The sequence below is a fragment of the Vulpes lagopus genome, chromosome 7 (genome assembly GCF_018345385.1).
Source record: "Vulpes lagopus strain Blue_001 chromosome 7, ASM1834538v1, whole genome shotgun sequence".
Lineage (NCBI taxonomy): Eukaryota > Metazoa > Chordata > Mammalia > Carnivora > Canidae > Vulpes > Vulpes lagopus.
In genome coordinates, this window is record NC_054830.1 from 72,549,014 (window position 1) to 72,575,172 (window position 26,159).

Sequence of the window (26,159 nt, forward strand, 5' to 3'; positions counted from 1 at the left end):
GTGTAGTTGCAGATTAAAAATCTCAGATAAGGCTCCCATAGCACACACAAAGGTGCAGAAATCAATTTTATTACGTCATGATACCTGTTGCAATAGGAAGTTCTACTTCTATTCCCTTCTTTCATTTTAACCAAGTATGCATTCATTCAAAAATATGAAGACAGGTATTTATTCCTGACCCTGTACTAAATTCTGGCGATACAGTTCTTGCCCTCATGGCATTTATGGCCCAGTAGGGAACAAAGTTAGCAACAGTATAGTAATAATATGTGATTATAATATATTAAATATAATTGTTATAATTTTACAGTTGTATACACACATAACTATATATGTTACAAATAATAAATATAATTGTCAGGTAACTATAAAAAAAAAAGAAATGATTACATGTAAAAGCAGTAACAGAATCATGGGAAACAGAACAGAGGGTAACTGTGTAGTCAGGAAAGGTTGTAAAGATGGCCCGTGATTATGATGCTATGAGTAGGATCCTTTAGGGGGACGTGGGAGGTAACTAATCCATGTGTATGTGCCTCCCTTCAGATGTTTGGGGTTTGGGTAAGCTTATCTCAGCATAAAGAGATTCAGGGGTCCAATTTTGCCACATCCTGGGTTCCATTTGCTGTTCTCCTCCACTAAGACCCTTGCTCTTAACTTGAACACCTGAAACACTTCCTCAGCTCTACCTTTGCTTTTTCATTGGCTGAAAAGTGTTGAGGGGGGCAGATTTATTTATCTGCATCATTGCTATTTTTATCTATTTAGATTTTTTTCTGCTCACTAGGAATGGGTGGTGGTAGATAGAAAGCCAATGAAACTTTATTAAGAATATGCTGAGGAGAATTGACCATATTATTTTGCTGTTAAAAAGTGGGAGAACTAGAAGGGGTTCAGCCTTTTGGAATGGCTTATAAATAAAATTCCAATGCAAACATCCCCACTCTCCTTTATCAGGAGTGAAACCTGAATGGAAGACATGATCTCAGTTACAAGTTCACTTGAAACTATAAAATTTGCCTGTTGCAATAAACTTAAACTACTCAAAACTGGAGAGTCATTATTTTGGAAGACAGAGAAGGGAGAATTTCATTTTAAAATGAGTATTGATTTCTTTTATTATTAGAACAAAACATGCACATTGTGGACAATACAGAAAATTACAAAGAAGAAAGCAAAATTACCTAACAATCCCATCTTCCCGAGTTAGTTACATAGATAACATTGTGGAATATTTCCTTAATGTCTTTCTCTAATTATATGACATTATATTTGGAGGCGAAAATAAACCACTTGACATACTGCAGTTTTTTAATAGAATCCAATTCTAATAGTCAAAGCTTTGTTATACTTCCTATTTCATATGCTCAAATTATCTGCCCTTCTTTGGATTTTCTGAGCAGTAAGCAGAAACTACTTCCTCTCTTTCCAATGTACTTCTGTCATTATTTTTCAAGCTCCTTTCTCCCTCCTCCTTTCCCTCCTGAGTCTGTGATCATCATATTATTCTGCATCTTTCAGGCTTCTGACTTTATCTTCCACGATACATCAGTTGGGTTGAAACTCTCCCTTACTAGAAGGTTCTTTCATAAAGCAATATTAATAATAAGATAGAGAATTGATATTTGAACTTGACCCAGTCGATTTCTTCTCAGAATAATACAATTATGATAAAAAGGACGTATAGGCTTTTAGACCACAATATTACACAGAGATATATAGTACCAATTATTTAAATCTGGGGTAACCTTGCATTTTTAGTTTAAAGGATAGGCGAATATTTAGCTCTACCTCAGTGGGATACCATCTTAAGAGGAGATCAAAGTAGAAAAGGAAAAATAGAAAGGACTTAGAAATACAGATATACATAAAATAGAATTCCAGGAAAGCTGAAACTGCTTCAAATAAAAAGTCATCATTAAGTTACTGAGTAAACATTGTTCATACTATTGTGATTAGGGTAACCTTAAGTTTAGCACTCCTCAGATAACTTATCTTTAATAAAACCATAATGGTAAGGTTGTTTTCAACTAGAAATTATATTCTTTATTTCTGAGTTTGGCAAATCAGTTCCTGGGCTATGCTTCTAAAACAATGATTAACAAATTGTTGAACAAATGATGAACAAATGGATGAATTCTAGGATTGATCGTGGAAGTATTTGATCAATTGTAAGATTGAGTCTGTAGGGGCCAGAATTAATACCAGGCATTGAAGTTTGCTATATGTATCAGTAACAAGACAACCCTCACTGTCACTCAAAATCAAGGGAATAAAAGTCAGGGCAGTACTAAATGAGTGGCCAGGATGTGGGAGGGAGGAGTAGAGCCAATTTCTGTAGGATCCATAATGTTGAGGACATCAAATAGACCTACTGTGTGCATCTAGCCAAGCACAATGCCAGGTGCAGAGTAGCTGCTCAGTAAATAAGATTTGTTAAGTGGATGAATAATGAATTCTAACCTAGAAGTGTGGGTGGGCACGCACGTACGAATGTATGGGTATGCGGGCATATGCTCAGAAATATCAGTCACAAGGCAGCAAGGAACAATTATCTATACCTAATGAGTAATTGTTATAGCAGTTTTCATAAGTTTAGTTACACATACAACAGATATCACCCTGAGCTATCTCGAATGGCCCATATATCTTCTCACAGAAGCTGATAGAATTGCTTCTGATCACTTAGAGAATATTGATAGACTTCACCTCAAAGCAGAAACTGTGCATGGCATATTTCTTAAGGCAATTTCACCTTGTAAAAGTTCAAGGTTTAAGAAGGAAAAAGTGCTATAAGTATTTGTGGGTTTTTTTTTCCTTTTTATTTTCTCTTACCTCTGTAGCATTGAGCTGTAGGCTCAAGGGATAATACAAATTGGTATTACTTTCACTTTATTAGTTGGTCTTTATAAAAATCCTTGTGGTCAGTATTACATCCCATTTCTTAGTTGGAAAAATGGTGTTCACTGGGTTCATTCAATGTTTTTCAAACTTTATGAGCATGAGAATCAGAAAACCTTGTTAAAATGCAGATTCTGATTCAGCAGTCCTTGGAGGGGCCTAGGTGTATATTTCTAAGAGACTCTCAATGTGATGCTTTGCAGCTAGTCCAATTATTTTTTCAAGTAACAAATAACTAAGGGACTCATTCAAGATCACAAGGCTAAAAATGATACAAAGCTAAAAATGGTAGAACCAAGATTTGAACTAAGCTCTTATTATAAATCTGGGACCAGAAAGCATGGAGTTAGTACTCTATTTTCCCCAAAGATAAGAACAAAAATTAGTGAGAATCTATCACCTTCATGGCAGTGTTTCACACCCTTTGGGTAGGAGAGAGAATCCTAATTACTCTGATAGGAATCAAGAGACTATAAAAGGAAACCTGTTCTTTTCTCCTTGAGATATTTTCCAATAAAATTTCTGGACTTCACTCACTATTATCAATATAAACCTGCTTTCTCTTGCCAAAGTTGTCAATGATCTCATTGATTTTAGAAACACTGGACATTTATTTTAACTTGACAACTCAGGAATATTTGACATGGAGGATCATTCCTTTCTCTCCATTCCTGATGTCCATTTTAGTGCTCCCTTTGTGTCCTATCTCTCTGGATGCTGCTTCTCAGTCTCCTGTGTGAGTTCCTTCTCTCCTTCTCCTCCTTTACACATGTTTCCTGAATATTGGTTCTTGGACCAAGCCCTAGTTCACTTTGTCTTCTTTCCCTTAGGATCAATGTTTAACTCTTCCATGTAATTCGAGTTTCACCTGCAAACTATAACCTACAGATAATATCTTTAGCTTAGATATTTATATTCCATATGTTACATACAAGTACAAATAAAAAATCTCCACTTTTATAATCCAATTTGAGACCCTGAGGTTAAAAAACTAAACTGAATTAACTCACCCTTTTACTTTAAATTAATTTTTTCATTGGGTCATATCTCTGGTAAACCTATCCACCTGGTTGCCCAAATAAAAAACTCGGTCATCCCCTTCACTGCCCTCTTTTACTTCCCACATTTAATCTATCTAATCTTACAGATTGATTCTGCTAAATGACTCTCAGAATAACTGTCATCTCTCCACCTGCACGGCCTCTGCTTATTTCAGATTCATATCTCTCTCCTCGATAACCTTCTAACCTCCTGCCTTCTTTCCTCCTAATCCATTTTCCACACTACTAATAGAATAACCATTCTAAAATACTAATGTGGTTGTGCCACCATGTAGCTTAAAGTGGTCCCCTTTGCTTTCAGTGTAGTTGGTAAATTCCTTAAGTAACATAAAAGATACAATATGCCCCTTCCTACATTTCCTACATCGTTTCTCATCATTGATCTTCTTCTCCTTATGAACAAGACTATGAACATCCTGGCTTACTTTTTGTATCCCCATATGGCATGCTTTGTCATATATCTATGCCTTTCTGCTATCAATCTTTTTAGGGCCCCCAGAACACTCAACAACCATTTCCAAGTAACCTCAATGTTTCCTCTAAGTTATCACCTCTCCGAGGAAACTTTCCATAATTATTTCATGCTAGGTACCCTCCTTTTATATGTATTAACATAGCACTTGTGTTTATATGTTAGCACTGGCTACACTATATTATTTATTTGAGTCCTTTTAGAGTATGAAGAGTTTGAGGACAGCGTCTTGACTTCTGAATAGCCAGCACCATGGACAGAGCCTGGCAGCTCAATCAACTTTTGCTGATGACAGATGTTAAAGAAGAGCCACTTTCTTGATGAATTAGTCAAAGATTTCCTTTCAGTGTCCCTGCCATTTTACAGGAATCATTCATCCTAAACTCATAGATTACAGACTTAATTTCTATAAGTAGCACATATCCAGTCACATCCTGTTAAAAACATTGAAAGGTAAAGGACCCTCCTCCTAGCAAATACCATTTTATCATTTACCAAGAAACTTAATTATCACATTGGCAAGAAAATTAGACTGGGTCTCTGCACTCTTTCCTTTTACCCTGTAGCACACTCTTGGCAAAAGGAGTGAATGGATCTCAGCTTAGTTGCTTTAACTCATCTCTCCCTAATTTTATATCAGGATGGAGTGATTCTATACTCATGATAGAAAGACAAACAAATGCCTTGAATGGAGACATAAATTGAGGTGGTATTCTTGTGAACTGGAACTTATTCTTATTTTCCAGATCTTCTTGGTTAATGTATTTTTATTTTTGTAACACAAGCAAAACAGTTAAAATTTTTAAATTAACACCTGTTCATTTAAAAAGATTCAAGCAATATAAAACAGAGAGGAGATAACACAAATCACATATAATCTTATAGTGTTAACATTTTGATGTGTATCTTTCTAAAATAAATGGGTTCGCATTATGTATGAAGTTATGTATTTTTGAAATCAATTATATCATTCATTTACTTTATAACATGTGTCTAAGCATGTTGTCAAAATCAGAATTATTGTCATGAAAAACAATTTTTTTATACAAGAGATTTCAAAATGCAGAGTGGAAGTAGAGGATATTAATTACTATAATATTGTCGTAAGGGATTATTAAAATTGAAAATCACCAATCTTATTTTTTATATGTTTAGAACAAAACAGTTTAATTATGTGAAGAATTTATGGAAAATAAAGCTATGTTGTTCAAAATGTTAGCTACTTACCACATGTGGCTACTTAAATTAATTAAAATGAAATAAAATTAATAATTTAGTACTGAAGCTGCACTAGCCAGGTCTCAAATGCTTAAGTAGCCACATGTGGCAAGTGGCTTTAGCATAAGCACAGACCTAAAGTAGTTCCATCATCACAGACAGTTCTTTTGGTGTACAGTTCTAATAGATATGTCACAATTTAAGTTTAACAAACAATTTGTTGAGCAACAATGTTATGTCAGATGTTATGTTAAACACCTTTCACTTTTCCCTTGTTGTCATACCTAATAGACACAAAAAACCCTTGGGATAAATAGTTATCAACTTTTCAAGTTAAAAAAAAATGTATACTCATGGAAGCAAGTTGATTTGATCAAAGGGATTGGAAATCAGTTGTAATCCTCATGGAAGTGTATTGATTTGATTAAAAGGTTGGAAATCAACTGTAATCTATCCAACTTCATCATGTCAGTAGCTCGTCAGTTGGGGCACTTGGCCTTGTATGTTGGTTGCTGATTTCCCATGTCCAAATAGCCAGAAAACTCATCCTTCCCTCCTTTGAATTCCATGTTGAGAATCAACTTGAAGATAAGCATCTCCATCCACTTAGTTCTTCTTTATGGCCACACCTCCTTTAATTGACCTGGACTGTGGGCTGTGGCCCCCAGCAACTAATGTCTTAAAACCCTAGCTTCTCAACATTACTTACAAAACCCATCACAATCTTGTCTGAACCTAACTCTTCTGCATCATTTCCCACTCTCTACTTCCCAGTCTGTGTGCAATCATGTCAAGTAATAATTCCCAAAAGAGGTATCATGTTGCCAGTGTCTTCATATGAATTGTTCACTTGACCTGAAAGCTTCTTTTACTCTTTTCAACCTATTTAACTATTGGTTTTTACTACTCAGCTCAAGTCCTCCCTCCCCCAGATGCTTTATCTTAACTACAGAATATGATTTGGGAGTCCCCCTAACTTAGGAGTTCTTATTGTGCCTTGTTCTTAAGTTTCATAAGTCACATTTACCACAGTGTAATCATTGGTTAAGTGTGTGTTTCTCCATTGCATATAATCTCCTTGAGAGTAGGGCTCGTATCTTAATCTGCCACCATACCACATACAGGTGTAAGTGTTCAACTCTAATAATTAGACAACTTTTTTTCTATATATGAGATGCCATCTGAAGATAGGGAAGCAGAAAGAGTGAGAATCTTCTCTTAGACAAAATAGACCTCAAAGAATCAGTCTCCATCTTTCCTTTATATCCCACATCTTCTCCAATACTGTGGTAAGGAGAGTCACATGTCTTTGATGGTCCATACTAAAATGATCTCTAGGAATATCGTGGCTGTTTACTTCAAAATATGTAGAGAAAGAGTCTCTCTTTCTCTACAAATATGAGTCAAAATATGTAGAGAAAGTGACCAAGAAGGTGAGGACATCACATTTCTCTGATAATTCTGTCCCCGTCCAAGGCTGGAAGTGGAGCTCATTCTATGTGCTTAAGAGGGAGGCTTCATCTTCCCATCCCCCAGCTGCCAGCTATGCTGTCTGAATCATTTGAGAAGTCCTCTCCACTCCTTTATTAGCTCTCCTTTATGCCAAATAGGGTTGGCTTGCTGTGACATCTGCCATAATGTGTCACCAGCTGACAGGCAATCACTCGTAGAAGGTACTGCTGTGCTACAGAACACACATCAGACTGACACACTGCCTCTCCCTGATGGGGAAGAGCAATTCTTCTACATCCTCGGGTAGAAAAGGCTGGCATAAAATGCCAGGCTTCTGTAGCAATATGATGTGCATAGGGACATTATAAACATGGGAGTTTTTATAACTGTCATTCACCTTCCTGGCCTTGGGGTGTGTGACATGGTTATGATAATCACCTGCCCTCATCTCAAGATATTCATTTATCCACGTATTTATTCATTCATGTATTCAACAAATTTGGGGGGTACTTTCTAAGATTTAGGTACTTGCAGAAGTGCCAAGGGGATACAGTGGTAAACAAAACATGGTCCCTGACATTAAGAACATCTCATTCAAGCAGGAGACACAGGCACATAAACATGATAATAATGCAGTGAGACAGAGGCTTGTAAGAGAGTCAGATATGAGGTACTGTCAGGCAGAGCACAGTGGAAGGAGCCATTTATGAAGCCTGAGGGAATCAGGGAATGTTTCATAGGAGAAATGAAATAACTGATTTTTGAAGAACAGTTACTTTCATGCAAGCTGGGTAGGGAAGTACTTCCTGGTAGTGGCAATGACAGGAGCAGAGGAAATAGGTGTAAAGGAGTATGGACTGCAGTGCTCTGTGGTAGAGTCTGAGATAAGCAAGTGAGAGTCCCAGGAGATGACATAAGACAGGCCCATTGGAAACATAGCATCCAAGGCTTTTGACTTTCTCATGTTGACAATGGTTTTGTCATCAGCTGTTTAGTCAGGGTGGAGCACAATCAGAGATTTTAAGGTAAATACTTCCCAACTTTATGGATTCAGGAGAAATAAAAGGATTTTTAAATTTCTGTGGCTTCCCATTATTCATTTTATCAACTTCTGTAGGTGTTTTCATAATGGTTAAAACTCTGAAATACACACACACACACACACATACACACACACGAAAACCTGGTGGTTTACATTTGTGAGTAGTATGGGAAGGAAGGAGATTAGGAGACTGAATCTCACTCTCTAGGGTAAAGCAAGTCAAAGCAGCATAACAGAAGAAAAGGAAGGAAAGCTGAGAATCTTGCGGTTAGTGGAGTAAGGAAAAAAAGAGACCCAGAGACACCAATCTGAGATAAAGAAGTGGTCAAGTGTCCTTGGAGCCTAATTGCCTGATCCCTCTCCCAGGGCTATGTGGTGTTAAGGGAATATTGCAGGGTAGGACCCTAGAGGACATGCATATATGAGGGAAGAGCCATGGGTGAGGTTAGAGAGACATGGAAAACACGAGAAATGGCAGGCTCATCTATGCAGGTAGAGGTTGATTGCTTTGATGATTATGCATTTGTTTAGACAAGGTATGTCCAGTAAAACTTGTGTGTGGGCATAGAGAAGCAGATGAGAAAGATATTAGCGATAAGATGACTACATAGGTTTTCCTTTTTCCCCTAAAGGATATGGCCAACCCTAAAAGGCAGGATACTGTCTAAGATTATGCCAGCTACTTATCAGCAAAGATATTGGCATTAGACAGAAATAAGTTTAAATCTCAGCCCTACTACCAAGTCTCTGTCTCCCCATTAATGAAATAGACGTGAAAATACCTTTCAGCATGATTGAGAGGACGAGCTGAAATAATGTACATTAAATGTTCAGCCCACTTCCAGGCATTCAAAGAATAGCGCTATTATTTTACACAGTTTGTACATTTTCTATGTAGCATAGTACTGGGCCCCCAAGAAACTTAGAAATATTCCTTGGCATGACTTCTCTTGGTCTGCAAGTGCACTGGAAGTGTAAATTAATCTTTTGCAAGCATAAGGCACATGAAGAGTTATCACTGGTTGGTATTGAAGGAGATAGTCATTTGTCAGTAATATTGACCCAAGGAAAACCAGTCAGGTGTAAAGAGGCATCACTTTGAATTGATGTGACAAATGAGGCTCCATCATTTGAATGAGGAGACAGTAATAGGGTCACTGGATCTTGTGGGCCTGCTCTGACACATAGTTAAATAGTCATTGCAATAGCAATACACAAGATTCTTTGGTCATTTGTACAGCTTGATGTTGGGGATAGGAGTCTCTTTGCTAAGAGTAGAGATAAAATTTGTGTACCTCAAGCATGAAAACCTGAGATAGAATGACTATTTGAGAAATAAACTTAAAGATTTGAAAAAAAATGCAGTAAATAGGTGTCAATGTCCCAACAAAAATATCAGTACATTTAAAAATATTTCTTTGGGGCAGCCTGGGTGGCTCAGTGGTTTAGCGCCACCTTCAGCCCAGGGGCCTGATCCTGGGGACCCACTATGGAGTCCCAAGTCAGGCTCCCTGCATGGAGCCTTCTTCTCCCTCTGCCTGGTCTCTGCCTCTCTCTCTCTCTCTCTCTCTCTCTCTCTCTCTCTCTCTGTCTCTCATGAATAAATAAGTAAAATCTTAAAAAAAAGAAAGAAAAAATATTTCTCTGAATAAGTACATCAGTCATATGCTAGAATTATTCACTGATAAGCCTTAAATGTCCATCTCTGAAGGCCAGCAGATCTTATTTAAATTTAACCAAGAGCAGGTGAAATTTTGACAAGCTTCTATTCTTCCTTCAGCATTCAAGCTTATGTTTAATTCAGTGTTTCATCATTTGCAATGAAATAAAAGTCTTCATGCTATGAAAAATTTACAAAATATGAAACAAAGGGAGTATATGTCAGGTACACAATGATATTATTAGCTGCTCAAAAAATTGTTTCTGTGCTATGAACTTACACTTGTGTGTTGAACAGAGAATAGAGCTTAAAGTTAGAAGCTAAAGAAACAGAAAAGTGTGTATGCAATTTCCAGATCACCGTATACAAATGGGAGTTTCACTGCCTGCCCAGCATTGTTCTAGAGACTATGTGAACAGCACACCTCCAATCTGCTAGCTTCCCTGTCTCCAGTCTCTCTCACCTTTGTTTTTTTTTAGTATTTATTTATATTTATAATATTCATATAATGAATATATAACATTTATAAAATGAATATATAACTCCAACCCCCAACTTTTAGCTTCTTAAGGTACCCCTCCCTTCCTCTCCCTCTGTTGCTCTCTCTCCACTCCTGCAGCAGTAGCAGGAAGCTATGAACTCTGGGAGAAGCAATGACAATAGCTATAGTCTGCTCTACCACCATCAGTAGTGAATAGCCTCCTGGCTTTGTTAACACCCCCTCTTTTCTGTTCTTAAGGTCTTAGGAACTTCCTGTAGTTCTAACCTGTTATGTCATCTTCCCTCTTACTTTCTCAACTCTTCAAGCACTTTGGAAACAGGTGCTCTCTATCAAAGTATCTCTATTTGTAATATACTGTGTGGTTTCAGTTTTTCTCATTGGACCCTGATTGACTCAAGATCTTTTTATTTTTTTAAAGATTATTTATTTATTCATGTGAGACCCAGACAGAGAGGCAGAGGGAGAAGCAGGCCCCATGCAGGGAGCCTGATGTGGGACTCGAACCCGAGACTCCAGGATCATGCCCTGGGCTGAAGGCAGATGCCCAATCGTTGAGCCAACCAGGAGTCCCAACTCAAGGTCTTATTAGCCCATGAATACACATGAAGTCAGAGAAACAATCAAACACAAATATATGTTTTCCATCATCTACTTATGCAGGTATTTGCAATATTACTCTCACGCAAGCGCAGTGAGGGCTGGTAGGAAGGTCTGTGTAGCAATTCGGTTGAGCAGACCCACCTCATTGCTGAGTTTCTTGGGTATCTGCCGCCTCCCATCATGCATCACAGTCTCCATTATTGCTGTGGTGCAGCCTTTCTGGGGACTGCCACTGGTGCCAGCACTGCCATGTGGTTCTTTCCTTACATCATCATGTCGTTTTCACCTGGGAACAAGGCAGCATTACTGGTGGTCACTGAAAATCAGACTCCCTCATAAAAATAACTCCTTCAACTCTGGTGTAAAAGTCCCATGTTGGTATGGAGGAGCCAGTAATTGAGGGCACTGAGTAAGACCTTCGGAGCACTCAGTCTTGGTCTGTCCCTTGGTGAGATGTGGGTGCAGGGTCATCTCTCCAGAAATGAATAGCTGAGAGGAGGCAGTGTGATGGGGTCTTAGAAGTGGTGATCTCCAGGTAGCCCAAGGGGTAGGTGAGGGCAGTGGCATTAAGAAATGGTAGTGGTGTGTTATAGGGGAGAGTCTCAGGCATGTAGGACTTCAGGGGTGGATCAAAGATTCCTTAAAGAGGTGTCCTGTATCTTTGCTCAATGGTTTTTATCGATTTAAATTACTGGAGCTCTGTCTCCTTCGTCCCTCCAGTTAGGAGAGCCTAAACCTCAATTTGCTCAACTATCAAATGGGTAGCACTACAGTAACAGTTGGTGAACACTTCAGATTTTGAATTTTTTTCAGATACATTTCTAAGAATTTAAAATCAACAATAATAAAAACCAACACCCTTTTAAAAATCTTTAAGCATTTCTAGTTGGATAATTGAGGGGGGATGTCAGAAAACCATAATCGACTAGTTTGGGTTTCATATTTTGTTTTATTTTTTTTTAAGATTTTATTTATTTGTTCCTGAGACACACACACACACACACACACACACACACAGAGAGAGAGAGAGAGAGAGAGAGAGAGAGAGAGAGAGGCAGAGACACAGGCAGAGGGAGAAGCAGGCTCCATGCAGGGAGCCTGACATGGGACTCGATCCCGGGTCTCCAGGATCCTGCCCTGGGCTGAAGGCAGTGCTAAACCGCTGTGCCACGTGGGCCTCCCTATATTTTGTTTTAATACGTGGTGCTTCTGATTGTTTTAACGTGATGATGGTGATGACGATTAAAAACCTAAATCATATTAGAGGCCCCGCTCAGCAGGGAGTCTACCTGAGGATTCCCTCTCTCCCTCTGCCCTTCCCCCCATTCTTGTGCTTTATCTCTTCTCAAATAAATAAATAAATATTTTAAAATAAATAAATAAAATGCACTCTTCCACCCTCAAAATTATTCTTCATCAAATTTCTCAGAACCCCTCACTGAGCTACAACAGGAGTTATTCCTGACCCCATGTGACACCAAGGTGGCTACCAAGCTTCCTGCATGGAGAGATGAGGATGCATGGTCTAGGGATTCAATTTCAGAAAAAGGAAAAAAAAAAGAATTAAAATAATTCTATAACCAATTAGAATTTGTAAAAAAATCAAAATGTTGAGAATTATGTTTGAAGCCATTTTTTTGTCAGGAAGTTTTTTACTCAGGTATATTTTAAATATAATAAAATGCGCTCATTTTCAGTATAGAGTTCAATGAGTTTTGGCAAATGCATACAGAACATTGAATCACCTCCAAAAGTTCCTTCATTCCCTTCCCAGTCATTCTCCCTCAAGACAACAACCAGTCTGATTTCCTTCACTTTAGATTAGTATTGCATGGCTTAGAATTTCACACACATGAAATAATACAGTATTTCTCTTTTGTGTTGGCTTCCTTCACCCAATCTCATGAAATAATTTGTTCTCATTCACTGTTAAAAGTATTCCATGATCCCATTTTTGTGTTTCTTTGTTGGTTCTTCTGTTATTAGACACCTGGGCTATATCCAGTGTTTTGCTATTATGAATAAAATTGATGTAAATAAATGAAAGTAAATAAAAAAGAAAAGCCCCATATTAGTTAGTATGCAAGCTAGACTATTATGACAAAGTGATCCCAACACATGGTGGCTTCTGCATGATGGAAGTTTATTTATTTCTGCTTATGTATATTCTGAAAGTGAGGAGCCCAGAGCTTATGGTGACTCTATTCCCCCCTTGGTTAATGGACTAGCTCTGCCACCCTCAAAACATGACTTTGATCTTTGTATATAAGGTGAGTATCCATTATTGCCATTTCCCAGACAAAGGAAAAAGAAAGAGAGTATCCAAGACAAGACGCCTTGCTTAAGAAGGTGCCTGGAGGTTATATTAAGGACATCACTACTGCGTAGATCCCATTAGCTGGAATTAATTCATATGACTACTCGTATTACAACAGAGGCTGGGAAATTTGTCTTCAGCTGGATAACTAAATGCCCACTTAAAACTCTGGGGTTCAGGGCACTACGTGAAGATGTGTGGGTTGTGGTCTGAAAAAGAATATCCTGTTGATAAATTAGGAGATGCGCTACTCATCAAGCCATGAGTCCCAGTATCTTCTTCTTTACACAAAAGTTCCTTTTTGACAAGCCCTATGTCCACAGAGTTGTTTCTGCCCCAAGGGTAATGATTTTCTAATTTGCACAAGGTAACTGTTTAGGCTAGTGGCAGTCCTGGAAACTCCTAGTGCAAGGTATTAGCAGCCTAGGCCAGAGATTGTCTCTATACGGGGTTCATACCTAATTCATGGGGCTGGGCAAGGTGGGAAGAAATTAGGAATAATTTCTTTGGTCTCCAGCTTCCTTTTTCTTCTATGTGAATGCCACACCAGAATCTTCCTGCTTCAACACAAGATAGAGGCTTTGACAAAAATTACCTCTTGAAAATTGAGTATTTCTCTTATCTTCCCCCACTATTTCATTCACACCCTTCATCCTCGAAAGTCTGGGAATAACTATTATATATTTATTTGTAGTTACATATAAGGAAACTGAGGCTCAGAGATATTAGGTAACTTGACCAACATCACATAGTTAATAGGCAATTGGATGTGAATTTGGTCCCAGGTCTGTCTGACTCCAAAGCCAGTGCTTATTTTATTTACCACACTACCTATTAAGTTACAAGCATCGGTACCTTGTGATAAAAAATGAACTACTTGTAATATGAACCTTTTTAATAGAGAGGTTTCAGGGAACAGGACATCACCAGGGCCACACTGTCATTGTGGTTTACACTTCCCATGAACTCTTTCCAATAAACATTTCATTTAAATTTAATAAAGTAGTTAATAAAGCCATAAAGGTTAATTACTAGTTAAGGGAAAAATATGACTTCACTTTGGTGAACATGTGAAAAATGAATCAACTTCGTTTTGCAGTTAACCCAGGATTATACAGGCAATAAAGCATGATTATGGATTTAACATGTTAATTCCCAGTAGATTTAATAGCAGTGCTATGAAGTACATGACCAATCGCTAACCCATCTGACAAGGCTTCAGACAGCACTAATCAAGATTAAATCACTTGGCCCACATGTGGATGCAATATATCTTTCAAGAAGAAATGACTGTAATTTTTCATCGTGGAGTTATTATAAATGCCAATAGGATGAAAAGTAGAGAAGAGAAAGTGGGAATGTAATCTGTGATCTCAATCTGACACCTCACTTTGGTAGCCATTTTTTGAAGGAAATAACCTCTAACTTTTTTCATAGTTTAAAGATTATTCTCTCCAGGGATGGCTTTAGCTCTACTGGTTCATGATTTATTTGTATTTTGTAGAATAAAGCAAAGCATCCACATCCCTTAAAATATTTTGCCTTTCCAAAAGTAAACCATTGGCAGAGTCAGCTCTTGGAAACACTCATATTCTACATTCAACAACTTTCTGTTTCATCAGTGTTGCTTTAATTCTTGAGAAACAGAATTCTAAATAATAGTGTATTTTGTTTATCCTGAATTATACCACCTGGAAACCATAAAAGGAAAATGGTACATTATTTTTATTACTTAAAGGTTAGCAATAGGAATCTAAAAATGATAGGCCATGGGCCAAATCTAGCCCACCAACTATTTTTGTAAATAAAATTTTATTGATACTTAGACACACTCTTTCAATTGTGTAACATCTTTGGCTCCTTTCATGCTACAATGGCAGAGGTAACTAGTTGTTGCAGAGACCATATTCCCACAGAGCCTGAAATATTTAGTGTCTGAAACTTAACAGAAAGTTTGCTGACTCCTAATCAAGGGATTCATTTTTTTCCCCCTGAATTCCAGTTTAACTAAACATAATTATTTTTAGGACCTTCTGTTTCACCTATTTTAGACTTTACTTCCTAATTTTCTGAAGCCTCACATCAAAACTGCTCCCTACCTCACCTCCTAGTGGTGAGAATTAAATATGGGAACACATACTCTAATATACAACAGGTACTCAAAAAATATGAATTCTTGCCACTTGTCCAAAATATTGTTGCTGTTTTAACAGGAGACAGTACAGTGTGATAGTTAAGAGCATGGGCACTGACTCCATACTGCTTGGGATGAGAGCCAGCTCTCCCACTATTATCTGTAAAACCTTGGTCAAATTCCTAATTCCTCTGTGCCTCCGTTTCTTTATCTGTAAAATAGGGATCATAATGACATACTTTCCTCAAAGAGTTCTTCATACAATTGAAAGAGGTAACACAAGCAGTATGTTTAGTATAGTGCTTGGCAAATGGTAAGCACTCCACTGGTGCTGGCCACCACCACCAATATCATCATTATCATTAAAATAGATCATATTGGAAAGAACTGGTCAATTTCCTACTGACTGAACAAACACTGTAGGAATTGTTAAATCTAAACAGTCCTGTGCTCAAGCCAAGGTCTATGACCTTCTACTTTTTTAATCTCAGATAATTCATTTAGCTTTCCTGCATCTCATTTTCCACATATGTAGTATAAGCTAACGAGATAGACTTCACTCAATAAGTTGAGGATTAAACCAGCTAATATTTATGAAGGCTGCTGGCACTGTCCCTGGCATATTGTCTGTGCGCAATAATTGATAGTTGTCTCCTCTTCTCTGCCTTTCTTTTCCCTTTGTGGTAGCCTGACCCTGCTGATTGTCTTCTATTTCCTGATTATTCATGCTATAAATCCCAGTGATGCTCATCACATCACACTTGCCGGTGTGCCCTCCTGTTTTTTCTGCCTCTTCAGTTCTTTTTTTTTTTTTTTTTTTTAATGATAGTCACAGAGAGAGAGAGAGAGAGAGGCAGAGACACAGGCAGAGGGAGAAGCAGGCCCCATGCACCGGGAGCCCGACGCGGGACTCGATCCCGGGCCCTGGGCCAAAGGCAGGCGCCAAACCGCTGTGCCACTCAGGGATCCCATGCCTCTTCAGTTCTTATGTCCAGACCCAACTGTATCCTTTCATATGTCAACTTTTTAACAATAACAATGATAGTAAATAATGGTAAACAGCAAATATATAATATTTATATTTATATAGCACTATGTGCCAGGCACTGTTTTAAGCATCATACATATATTGACTCCTCATAACAACCCTACGAATTAGGTACTATTATTACCCTTATTTATACATGAGGAACAGATGTTTGTTATTGTTGTTGTTAAGATTTTATTTATTTATCCACTTATTTATTTAGAGTGCAAGCAGGAGGAGGGGCAGAGGAAAAAGAGAGAGAAAGAGAATCTCAAACAGACTCTGCACTGAGCATGGAGCCCAACACAGGCCTTGATCTCACAAACCTGAGATCATGACTTGAGCTCAAAATCAAGAGTCAGATACTTAACTGACTAAGCCACCTAGGTGCTCTGAGGAACAGATATTTTAAATAGCTTGCCCAAGATCACATAGCTAGTAAGAATCCAACAAGGATTTGAATTCAATCAACTTTGCCGTAGAGGGAGACTACACTTTAACCAAACTGCTAAACTGCTTCCTTAAATGCTTTCAAAGTGGTCTGGTTAAATTTACCTTTCCTAAAGCTTTCTTGATCAGAGTTTGACCCTAATGGACCATAAACATATGCTACCAATGCATTTCTGCCTGTGAATTTACATTCATGTATGTTCCCTGCATAGAATGGTCCACCTACTTGTTATACATGTAATGTTAAAGTTATATAGTATCTCTCTTCTCTCCACTCTCTTTTATTTTATTTTTTTAATTTTTATTTATTTATGATAGTCACAGAGAGAGAGAGGCAGAGACATAGGCAGAGGGAGAAGCAGGCTCCATGCACCGGGAGCCTGATGTGGGATTCGATCCCGGGTCTCCAGGATCGCGCCCTGGGCCAAAGGCAGGCGCCAAACCACTGCACCACCCAGGGATCCCCTCTCCACTCTCTTTTAAATTTTTGGATAAAACCATAATTTCTAGAGCTTAATTTCTAGAGCTTTCTTAAAAAATGAACATAAGGGAAGGGAAGGAAACATAAAACAAGATGAAAATTGAGAGGGAGGCAAACCATAAGAGAGGCTGAACTCTAGGAAACAAACAGGATTGCTGGAGGGAAGGTGGATGGGGGGAAGGGATAATTGGATGATAGGCATTAAGGAGGGCATTTTTTTTTTAAAAAAAGGAGGGCATTTGATGAATGAGCAAGGGGTGATATATGCAACTGATGAATCACTAAATTCTACCTCTGAAGCTAATTTTAAAAACCGTAGTTTTTCTTTGGAGTTCAGTCGTACAACTGTTATTCTAAAGAAGTGTTTCTCAAAATAATATACATATTAATCACTGGGGATAATATTAAAATGCAGATTTGGATTCAGGTTGGAGGCTGGGATTCTGAATTTCTATCAAGTAGCAAGTGTCATTTTAATACAGTACATAGAGAATTTCCTAGTAACACATGATGATTATATAAGTGCATCCTTTAGAATCTCCTTAGGATTTACCTTACTTGGACACAGTTGACTGACTTTTAGGTTCTAATATAGAAGAGTGATTAGAATGAATCACATTGGACTTCATGGCAGGGATCCTTTCTGAGTCACTGTTTCCTTATAGTAGCTTTTAAAACCAGTGATTCTACTTAACTCATCTAAAGCTATGTTCTATATCCTTGATCATTCATGTACCCATTCAGCACTCATTAAGCACCTACTATGCACCAGGCTGGTCTTTGTCTTAAAGAAGCTCTCTTTCTTGGAGCAAAGAGAATGGGAAGGTGACTCAGACATATAAAAAGTCAAAATGAGCATTTCTGATGTGCCAATAGAAGTTTGTATGAGGGCACAAAGGAAGTTATTGTTCACTTCTAACATCTTGACATTTGGGGAAATAATCAAGTAAGGCTTCAAAGAACAAGTATTCCTTGAATGGATTCTAGAAAGTAAGTATTGTCTAATTGATAGTGGAGCAAAGAATATTCTAAGTAAGAACTCAGCATGAAAACAGTGGCTTGGCCTGACTGAGGAACAAGCATTCTACTGGTATCACTGCATCATGGAATTTTGGATCACATTCGAGAAGGAAAAATCAAAGAACATGATGCAGTAGACCGTAGAGATTGGAAAACATTAAATGGTTAAGCACGGGAGAGATTGATGACTGCTTTACATCAGCAATTACGCTGTTGCATCTGTTCCTTGCTTGTTTTAACATCCAGGCACTATATTTATGCTGAAGTATAACACCTTGTTCTTCTGAATTCTCAGGAAATAAGTATATTTGCAGAATCTTTATATTTCAAAATGTTTTTGTGTAGTAGTTGGCATACAAAAATAATATTCATAATATATTTGCTTGTTCTGAAACCTAACACAAAAAATATATCTGTCAACTCCCTAAGCAGTTTTATAGTTGCACATTACTGAAATTATTGAAATTACCTGTGTTCAGACACTTTATACAACAATAAATGATATATCAGTGAGAGAAATCTGCACATAGCAGTATTTCTAAACAATGTCCTAAAATTTTACTTGGGGTCACTTCACTTAATAATGTGATAAAATTTGTTGTCAGTCCTTAGCTATATATTACTAGTAGCTCAACAGTCACTTTGAAATGACTGTTTAACTTAATTAAATAAAAAATCAGAGATTCATAGATTAGAAATTGAAGGAAGTCCAGAAAATCCTCTAGCAGAGTGTTGCCAAGTCTAAATATTATAAGCCAGTAAACAATTTAAAATCCACCATGGACACCGATAATGTAACGGGGAGGGCAGATGAATGTGAAAGATGAGTCTAGTCAAAACCACTAACATAAGGAAGTATGGAAAAGATTCAGATATAATGTGGTGACATTGTTTTATGGAATATCAGATCAGGGATTTAAAACATGATTGAATCAATTGCATTTAACTAAAATGAAAACAGAATTGTAGAGAACTTATCCGAGATCACACAGTCCAATAGTACCAGACCAATTATGGGAAAAATGTGTTTATTGAACATCTCTTATATGGAAGACACTGGACCAAGTGTTCAGAAGGGAATGCATTTGTTTAAGGTAGGGAGATTACAGTCTATTCTATTGGTAAGAGATGATGTATGCAGATATAAGGATGTGTGTATATGTCCTTGTACATAATACATACGTATTTTTGTGTTTGTGTGTTTTGTCTTTAAGGACAGAAGGATACAGGAACGGATTGGGGCCAAAGGGTCCTCATATGTAAGAGTAAACAACTTGGACTTCATCCTCTCTGCAATAGGGAACCAGGAAGAATTTTAGGCAGGGAAAATAAACAAATAAAACTTGTATGTTAGAATAAATGTGGGAGTGTGGACAATGATCTGAAGAGAGAGAGCAAACACAGAAGCAAGGAAACCAGTTAGGAAGATACACTAATGGTTCTAGTGAGCACAGATGAAAAACTTCGCTAAGCAGTAGCTGTGAGGATTGATAAATATACATTAGCTAAAATATGCATGTATCTTCAGACACCTCATTTCTCCTTACCTGCTTCTGATTAGTTATATGAAATGTACCTAAAGGAGTATATTTAGCCCAGCCCAAAGAATGTAAGAGTCAAGGACAGAGATGAAAACTGGTCCTTTGCTGCAGAGATTCAACTGACCCACGTGCCATAGAAGATACCGTGTGAACTGAAGCATGTGTATTGAAAATCATTCACCTGCCTTCTCCTAGCTGGCTGAGATGAACCCCATTAGCATCAGAAGGACAATTCAGGGTGAACTTGGGAAAGAGGAATTGGCTTTTATCCTTATAAATAAGTAAGAGTGACCCCATAATGCCTCACCCTGCATGATTATATTAGTATTCTGGATTTTGAATGAAAAAGTGCTCTTGGTAGTGAAGAAGAGTAGGTGATTAAGGGTCATAGGGTACATCTGAGTTAGATTTGAAAAGCTCAGTCAGCTACGACAGGCTATATAAACACAAAGTGTGGGCAGTTGGATCTACAGTTTGGCTCTCAGCTCTGTTGCTTGCTATGATAAAACTTCTTTGAAACTTGTTTTCATCTTTGAAAACATAGGCATATTTAAACCAACTTTATTTACTTGTAAAGGTAAAATAACAGTGTTTGTGAATGTGTTCAGTAGAGTGAGAAAGATAGTAGATAATTGAAAAAGACAACAACAAAAAATTAAGCAAAGTCAAGTTGGGTTTAAGATCAGTGACTCTGCAAGTAAGACCATCTGGGTTTCAACCCAGAGTGCAGCATTTACTAGCTTTGTGCCCTTCAGCAAATAACAGCATTAAACCTCAGTTTCCTTCATCCATAAAATGTGAATTCAAATAATACCTGATAGTGTGTGTGTGAGTTTTAAATGTGTCACAAATAGGAAACTTCCAATATTAATTACTGTTACTGTGCTATCTTTGAATATTTTTTCTTTTTCCCATTCATGAAAAGATGTTGCACATTTATAAGTATGCTATTTTTGGTTCATTAGCAACTGTCTGTGACTCTTTAATGAATCTTGGACTCTTTGAGTCAAATGGGAATATATAAAACATCCAGTCAGATTTCCCACATTATTGGGATCCAGCCAAGCATGAACACTTCCAGGAATGAGAACTCCTTCCCTCCATTGGCCTCTTGATCTACCATATGTCCATTCTGATAGGAACCATATGACCACTCTAATAGGACAGGCTTTCTTTCATTAAGCAAAAATCACTATTCTGTAACTTTCTCCTTAAGCCTAAATTCATTTTCCAAATCATCTGGAGGAATATATTTCCCTAGAGAATATCTATTCATGTATTTGATAACCACTTCAGTTTTCCATACCTGGAGAAATTCTCTATATCTACATTTGAATGCAGCCTAACATTGTTAGCTCATAAGCATACTTTTGACCAAAATAAGTTTTATTTTCCTTTTTAATGTACACTACTACTAAGTTGTAGTGACTTTGAACCACTGCAATTAATTTCCTCTTCCTAATTCCAGGACTTTGTATGTATTTCCCATGAGTTATTACCATGAAAGGTTTGGCTCATTGTTGATAGTGGACTCACTTACCTAAATTGATGAAAATGTGGATTAGAAAAGAAATACAACAATTTTAAAATTGAATGTCCCAGACCACATTTATGTCTATTGAACAGGTTTTCTAAGATTTCTGCAGGAACATGTCTTGATTATTTTTAAAAAGGAGTTATTAAGACAAAATGTCATTTTCTTAATTTGTGATTTGAGTCCTGTGCTACTTTTAGGTGCTTCATGACTACTGTGGACCCGGAAAAGCCAGATTTCATTCCTATTTACAACTTGGGATTAGCATCCCTTCTCAGCATCTCTCTTAGAATTTCCCAGTTACATTGGAAGGAGAGTGTTGGAAATTTTTATTTTCTTCCATTTTTTGAAGTTGCTCATTTTTCTTTTTTTAAAATTGAAGTATAATTGACATACAATGTTACATTAGGGTATTTTTTTTAATGTTGCTCATTTTTCTTGATAGCATTTGCTGTCACATTAACCTGGGACACTCTTACTCACTCTAGATTACTTCTCCAAGAAGCCTTCAGAATCTTCCCCAAGGCAGTTGTTCCTTCCTGACTATTCTTTCCCAGATTTCCACTTGCCACTTCCCAGTGAATTGCTTGATTGCAAGTAACTGTAATTTTCTATTTAATAAGAGAGCATAGAAGTACTGTATTGACTCACAAACCTAAAGAGGGTTAAAAAATAAAACCACGTGAAGAGCAAGAGCACAACTCAAGTTCTAGTCTGAACTCAGGTCTGAATCCAAGACTGTGTCTTCCTGACTTATCTTTGCTGTTCTTTGTTAGCTTTCTACTCTCTTACTTCAAACTGGTTTTCTTCACAAATTGAGAACTATAGCTCTTAATAGTATCCAAGCTTTAAAGCTTTTACTACCTGCCACTAGGGGATGGGAGAGAATAACCCTCTCATTAGAACCACCTGAAAAATCTCAGGGAAGTACTATAACTTGACCACCCCTGGACTCATCAACTGCATGATTGGAGGGACAAAGTACTATGGGCAAAATACTATGAGTAGCTTGGCTTTAGTATAGTCACCATTACTGAACCAATTTACAGTGAGTAGGAAATTAGTTTTCTAAAAACATAGTAGCCTCTAATGAAGATCTCTAGATGTCAGGGTATGTAAAGGCACAGTTTTCAGAGTACAGAGATACGAAGGTAGTGCCAAATATCCCAAAGATATTTATTTTTTCTATTTATTTGTACCTATTTTTACAACTAATTGTGATATTCTTGAAGGCAATGACTATATCTTAAGATAGTGAGCATGCCTCCTTATTTTCCATGGACTGAAAAAGCATTAGGTCTGGAATGTGTATATATATCTACATACATATATATACACATACATATACATACATATACACATACATATATATACACACATATATATTTAATAAATATATTTTATAGAACTTATAGATTATATATATTTTAAAAATAAAAAATCTACCCTTTAAAAAATAACATTTGTGTTTAGTAATACTTAATATGTATAACTTGTGTTAAGTAATGTATACTCCTATCGTTAGTATAGTCTTTGTGGTGTTTGCAACTTTGAGCAAATAATCTCTATGGTTAAATCTAGCAACTAAAAAAAGCCAAATATTTTAAGAACTCAGTTCACAAGGGAAAAAAATCAGACTGAAATAATATTTACATATATGGCCAATTTAATAATATGTATTTGTCTCTACAAGAAGCCTTAAATTTAATTCATCAGGCTTTTAGTTCCAGTTACAAAGCAATGGGATGAATCCCTTCCAGATTATATTAATACTTTCAAAGATCCTTGGTGGCTAGTCGAATAGACTGATTTGCCTTTCAAAATAATTTTCACCCCTGTGTTTCTAATATTTTGTCTCCTTTATGTTCATTTTTGGCCCAGTGACATTTCTGAAGGCCTGAATTCTTCTTTTTCTTTTGGATTTGCCTCCTGCCAGAAGGCGCACACTCAAAAAGACAACTCTTCTGCCTTATATCATTCGGATCCCTGACTTCATCACTGACTTCCTTTGCGGTTTTTGTACCTAGATATTGGCATTTGTTTTTTCGGCGCCTAACTGCTCTGGTTTTGCCAGCTCTAGGAAATGTAGTTTTTTGCCTCATCTCTTGTTTACTTGGGGATCTATGTTTCTCAATCTGTAGGCGTGTGAGGCTACTACAGTGGCTTCCAGCTTGGGAAGTACTCTCACTTTTAGAAGAACACTTGGGTCTCTTCCCAGCAGTTGAAGGCCGTTTCACATACTGGACTGTGGTCAAAGATGCTCTCCCACAGTTTGATTCATAACTATGCACATCCTTCTCTTTTGAGTGGTCACAGCATATATTTTGGATGAAGCGTTCACTTCTGTGGCTTCCTCTCAGAGAGGGATTACTTGATTCTCTGCTTAACGATCTCTTTGTAAACCCAACACACCAAGATTTGGATCTGTGAGAACTGGACCTTGACTGTCTTTGAATTCTTCTACTGAAATGTGAACCAACTTCTGCAAATTGGGAGGACTGTTTGCTCTTCAGTCTCTTTTTTCTGAAAGAGCTCAGTTTCCTACTATTTCTCCCAGAAGAAAGAGCAGTTTCTGAAATGCAACTCCAAGAAGGGTCCCTCTTTCTGGATTTGCAACTTAACAAGGATCTTTCTCTGAGTAGTTGTCTTTGAAAAATCTTTGGTGAAGAATCTGAGTATTTAATTTTGTCTGCTTCTTTTTTCTTGAAATTGATCTGCTGGCCAGGGCTCAAAATCCTTCCTTCTCTTAGACTGTGCTGACATGGCTGCCCCTGACTAAAAACTTCTGGGGGACTGAAAGTATGTGCAGTTGTTTCATTCTTTCCCAGATCCTGGACATGATCAGGAAGCAATTTTATCCCTTCTGTTTTCCTCTCTTGACCTTTTTTTTTGCAATTCTGTAAGCCTGGGCCCCTTTCCCTTGGAGTAGTATAATTCAAGAATATATTGTTAGAAGTTGTGCCTTTTTCATCACCTGATTCTGATTTGTCTTTGATCCAAGCATGGATTTTGCTTGCTATTTTATGATGTTGTAGTGGCATTTCAGATTTTTTCAAAGACGAGTTACCATTTGGAAACTGTTTCAAGCCTGACAGAGGCTTCTGTTCATTTTTCCATTGCCCCTGGGTGTTTCTAGACAGCCCTGTGTCATGTTGAGATGCCAGTAGAGCCTGATCCTTAGACAAAGGCAAAACAGAATCTGATGCTACGGACTTCTTTTTAACACATGGTGAAACAGACGGACATTGATAGATGGCTCGTTGGTCATAGGTCTCCATGTTATAAGGTGAATGAACAAAACTAATAAACTCATGCAGAAAATGGTGGGTGTGTTGTTGGAGATAAGGCTCCAAGAGGTGAATGAAGGACTCACTGTCCAGATCATATTGTGTCATGTGATGGAGAATGGTGGCTAGGATATTCTTCACTGTATAACCATAATCTCCATAAACAGCTGTTAGTTCCCGTTTCAGCCAGGGAACCAGCCGGCGTAGACAACGAGGATTTCTCTTGAAATAACTAGCCGACAAGTGCTTTTCATGTCTGTAGCCTTGGACATGTGTCACCCAAATTCCAGAATAATACAGAGCTCTTCTGAACTTCATGACCACCTGATCTCTAAAGTGGCCTACAGATGTGGAGTTTGGCTGGAACTTCCCACTATCCCCAAACTCCCTCAGTAATTCTTGGATAGTCAACTCTCTCAATGGCCTGATTTTCCTTGAAATGCCCTCAGGGTTCAGACTGAGGTAATTGTTTTGAGAAGACTCCACATAGTTTTCTTCCTCTGAGGGAAGAAATCCTGAGTCCTCTTTGGTGTCATTCTGTGGCCTGGTGGAACAACACTGAGGAGGAAAGCACCGTACACCAGAAGAAAGCATGGACTTCTTTCTTGATCTTAAATATGGAGAGTCATTACTACTCTTGTTGAAACAGGGATTCCAGTCAGGCTCATTCTGAGTACTCTCCAGGCAGTTAGAACACTCACAGTCAGATGAGAAATCAAATGGCATTGCCCTGAAAAGATTATATTTCAGTTGTATATAAGAAAAATTGGTTCAAATCAGTTCCTTATATGGCATGAAAAATATCTATTAAAAACATTTCATGCATATTTCTGTAATATCTCTCCATGGAATAAATTCTAGAACAAGGTTAAGAAACAAACTATTCCCTCAAATTAATAATAATATGCTCAATAAAACCTATTATAGAAAGGCATGAGGATTCAGGCACACTGATTTTTTTTTCCTTCTCACTCTAATTGTTGCAAATGCTGAAAAACAAATTGGAGATATCAAAATTTAAGTATTATATTCTTTAACTTAGAAATTCTAGAGATTTATTAGTCTAGAGGTTTATTCTAGATATACAAATCAACAAATATACACATGCTGACTATTCTGAGGTTATCTTTGTGATAACAAAAGACTGAGAACAACATAAATATCCATTAATCGGGAACTTGCTAGATAAATGATGGTTTATCCATAGTATTTGATATGTAGCCATTCATTTCAAAAAGGTAAACCCGTATGTATTAATATGAAAAGATGGCTGAATATGCTGTTAAAGGAAAATGTTTATATAGAGGTATTTTAGACTTTTATCAAATCCTAGAGAGTAATCATTTCTGGCAGTTTTGTGAAACTTAAAAATTTGTCTCACTAGGAATAACAAAATAATTCTAGCTAATATTTATAATATACATCTAATTATAAATATATCTATATTTATAAATATATCT

At 37.3% G+C, this 26,159-nt stretch overlaps 1 protein-coding gene across 1 annotated transcript; it reads right to left on the bottom strand.

Moving 5' to 3' along the window:
• Positions 1-23,241: 23,241 nt before the first annotated feature.
• LOC121495182 (E3 ubiquitin-protein ligase Topors-like) lies at positions 23,242-25,425 on the bottom strand. The gene has a single exon (XM_041762450.1). It carries the CDS (start codon positions 25,423-25,425, stop codon positions 23,242-23,244), a length of 2,184 nt encoding a protein of 727 aa, XP_041618384.1.
• Positions 25,426-26,159: the final 734 nt, after the last annotated feature.

Bases quoted from the DNA above. Each gene is read 5' to 3' on its own strand.
- LOC121495182 (XM_041762450.1), bottom strand. From the start codon at position 25,425: ATGCCATTTGATTTCTCATCTGACTGTGAGTGTTCTAACTGCCTGGAG.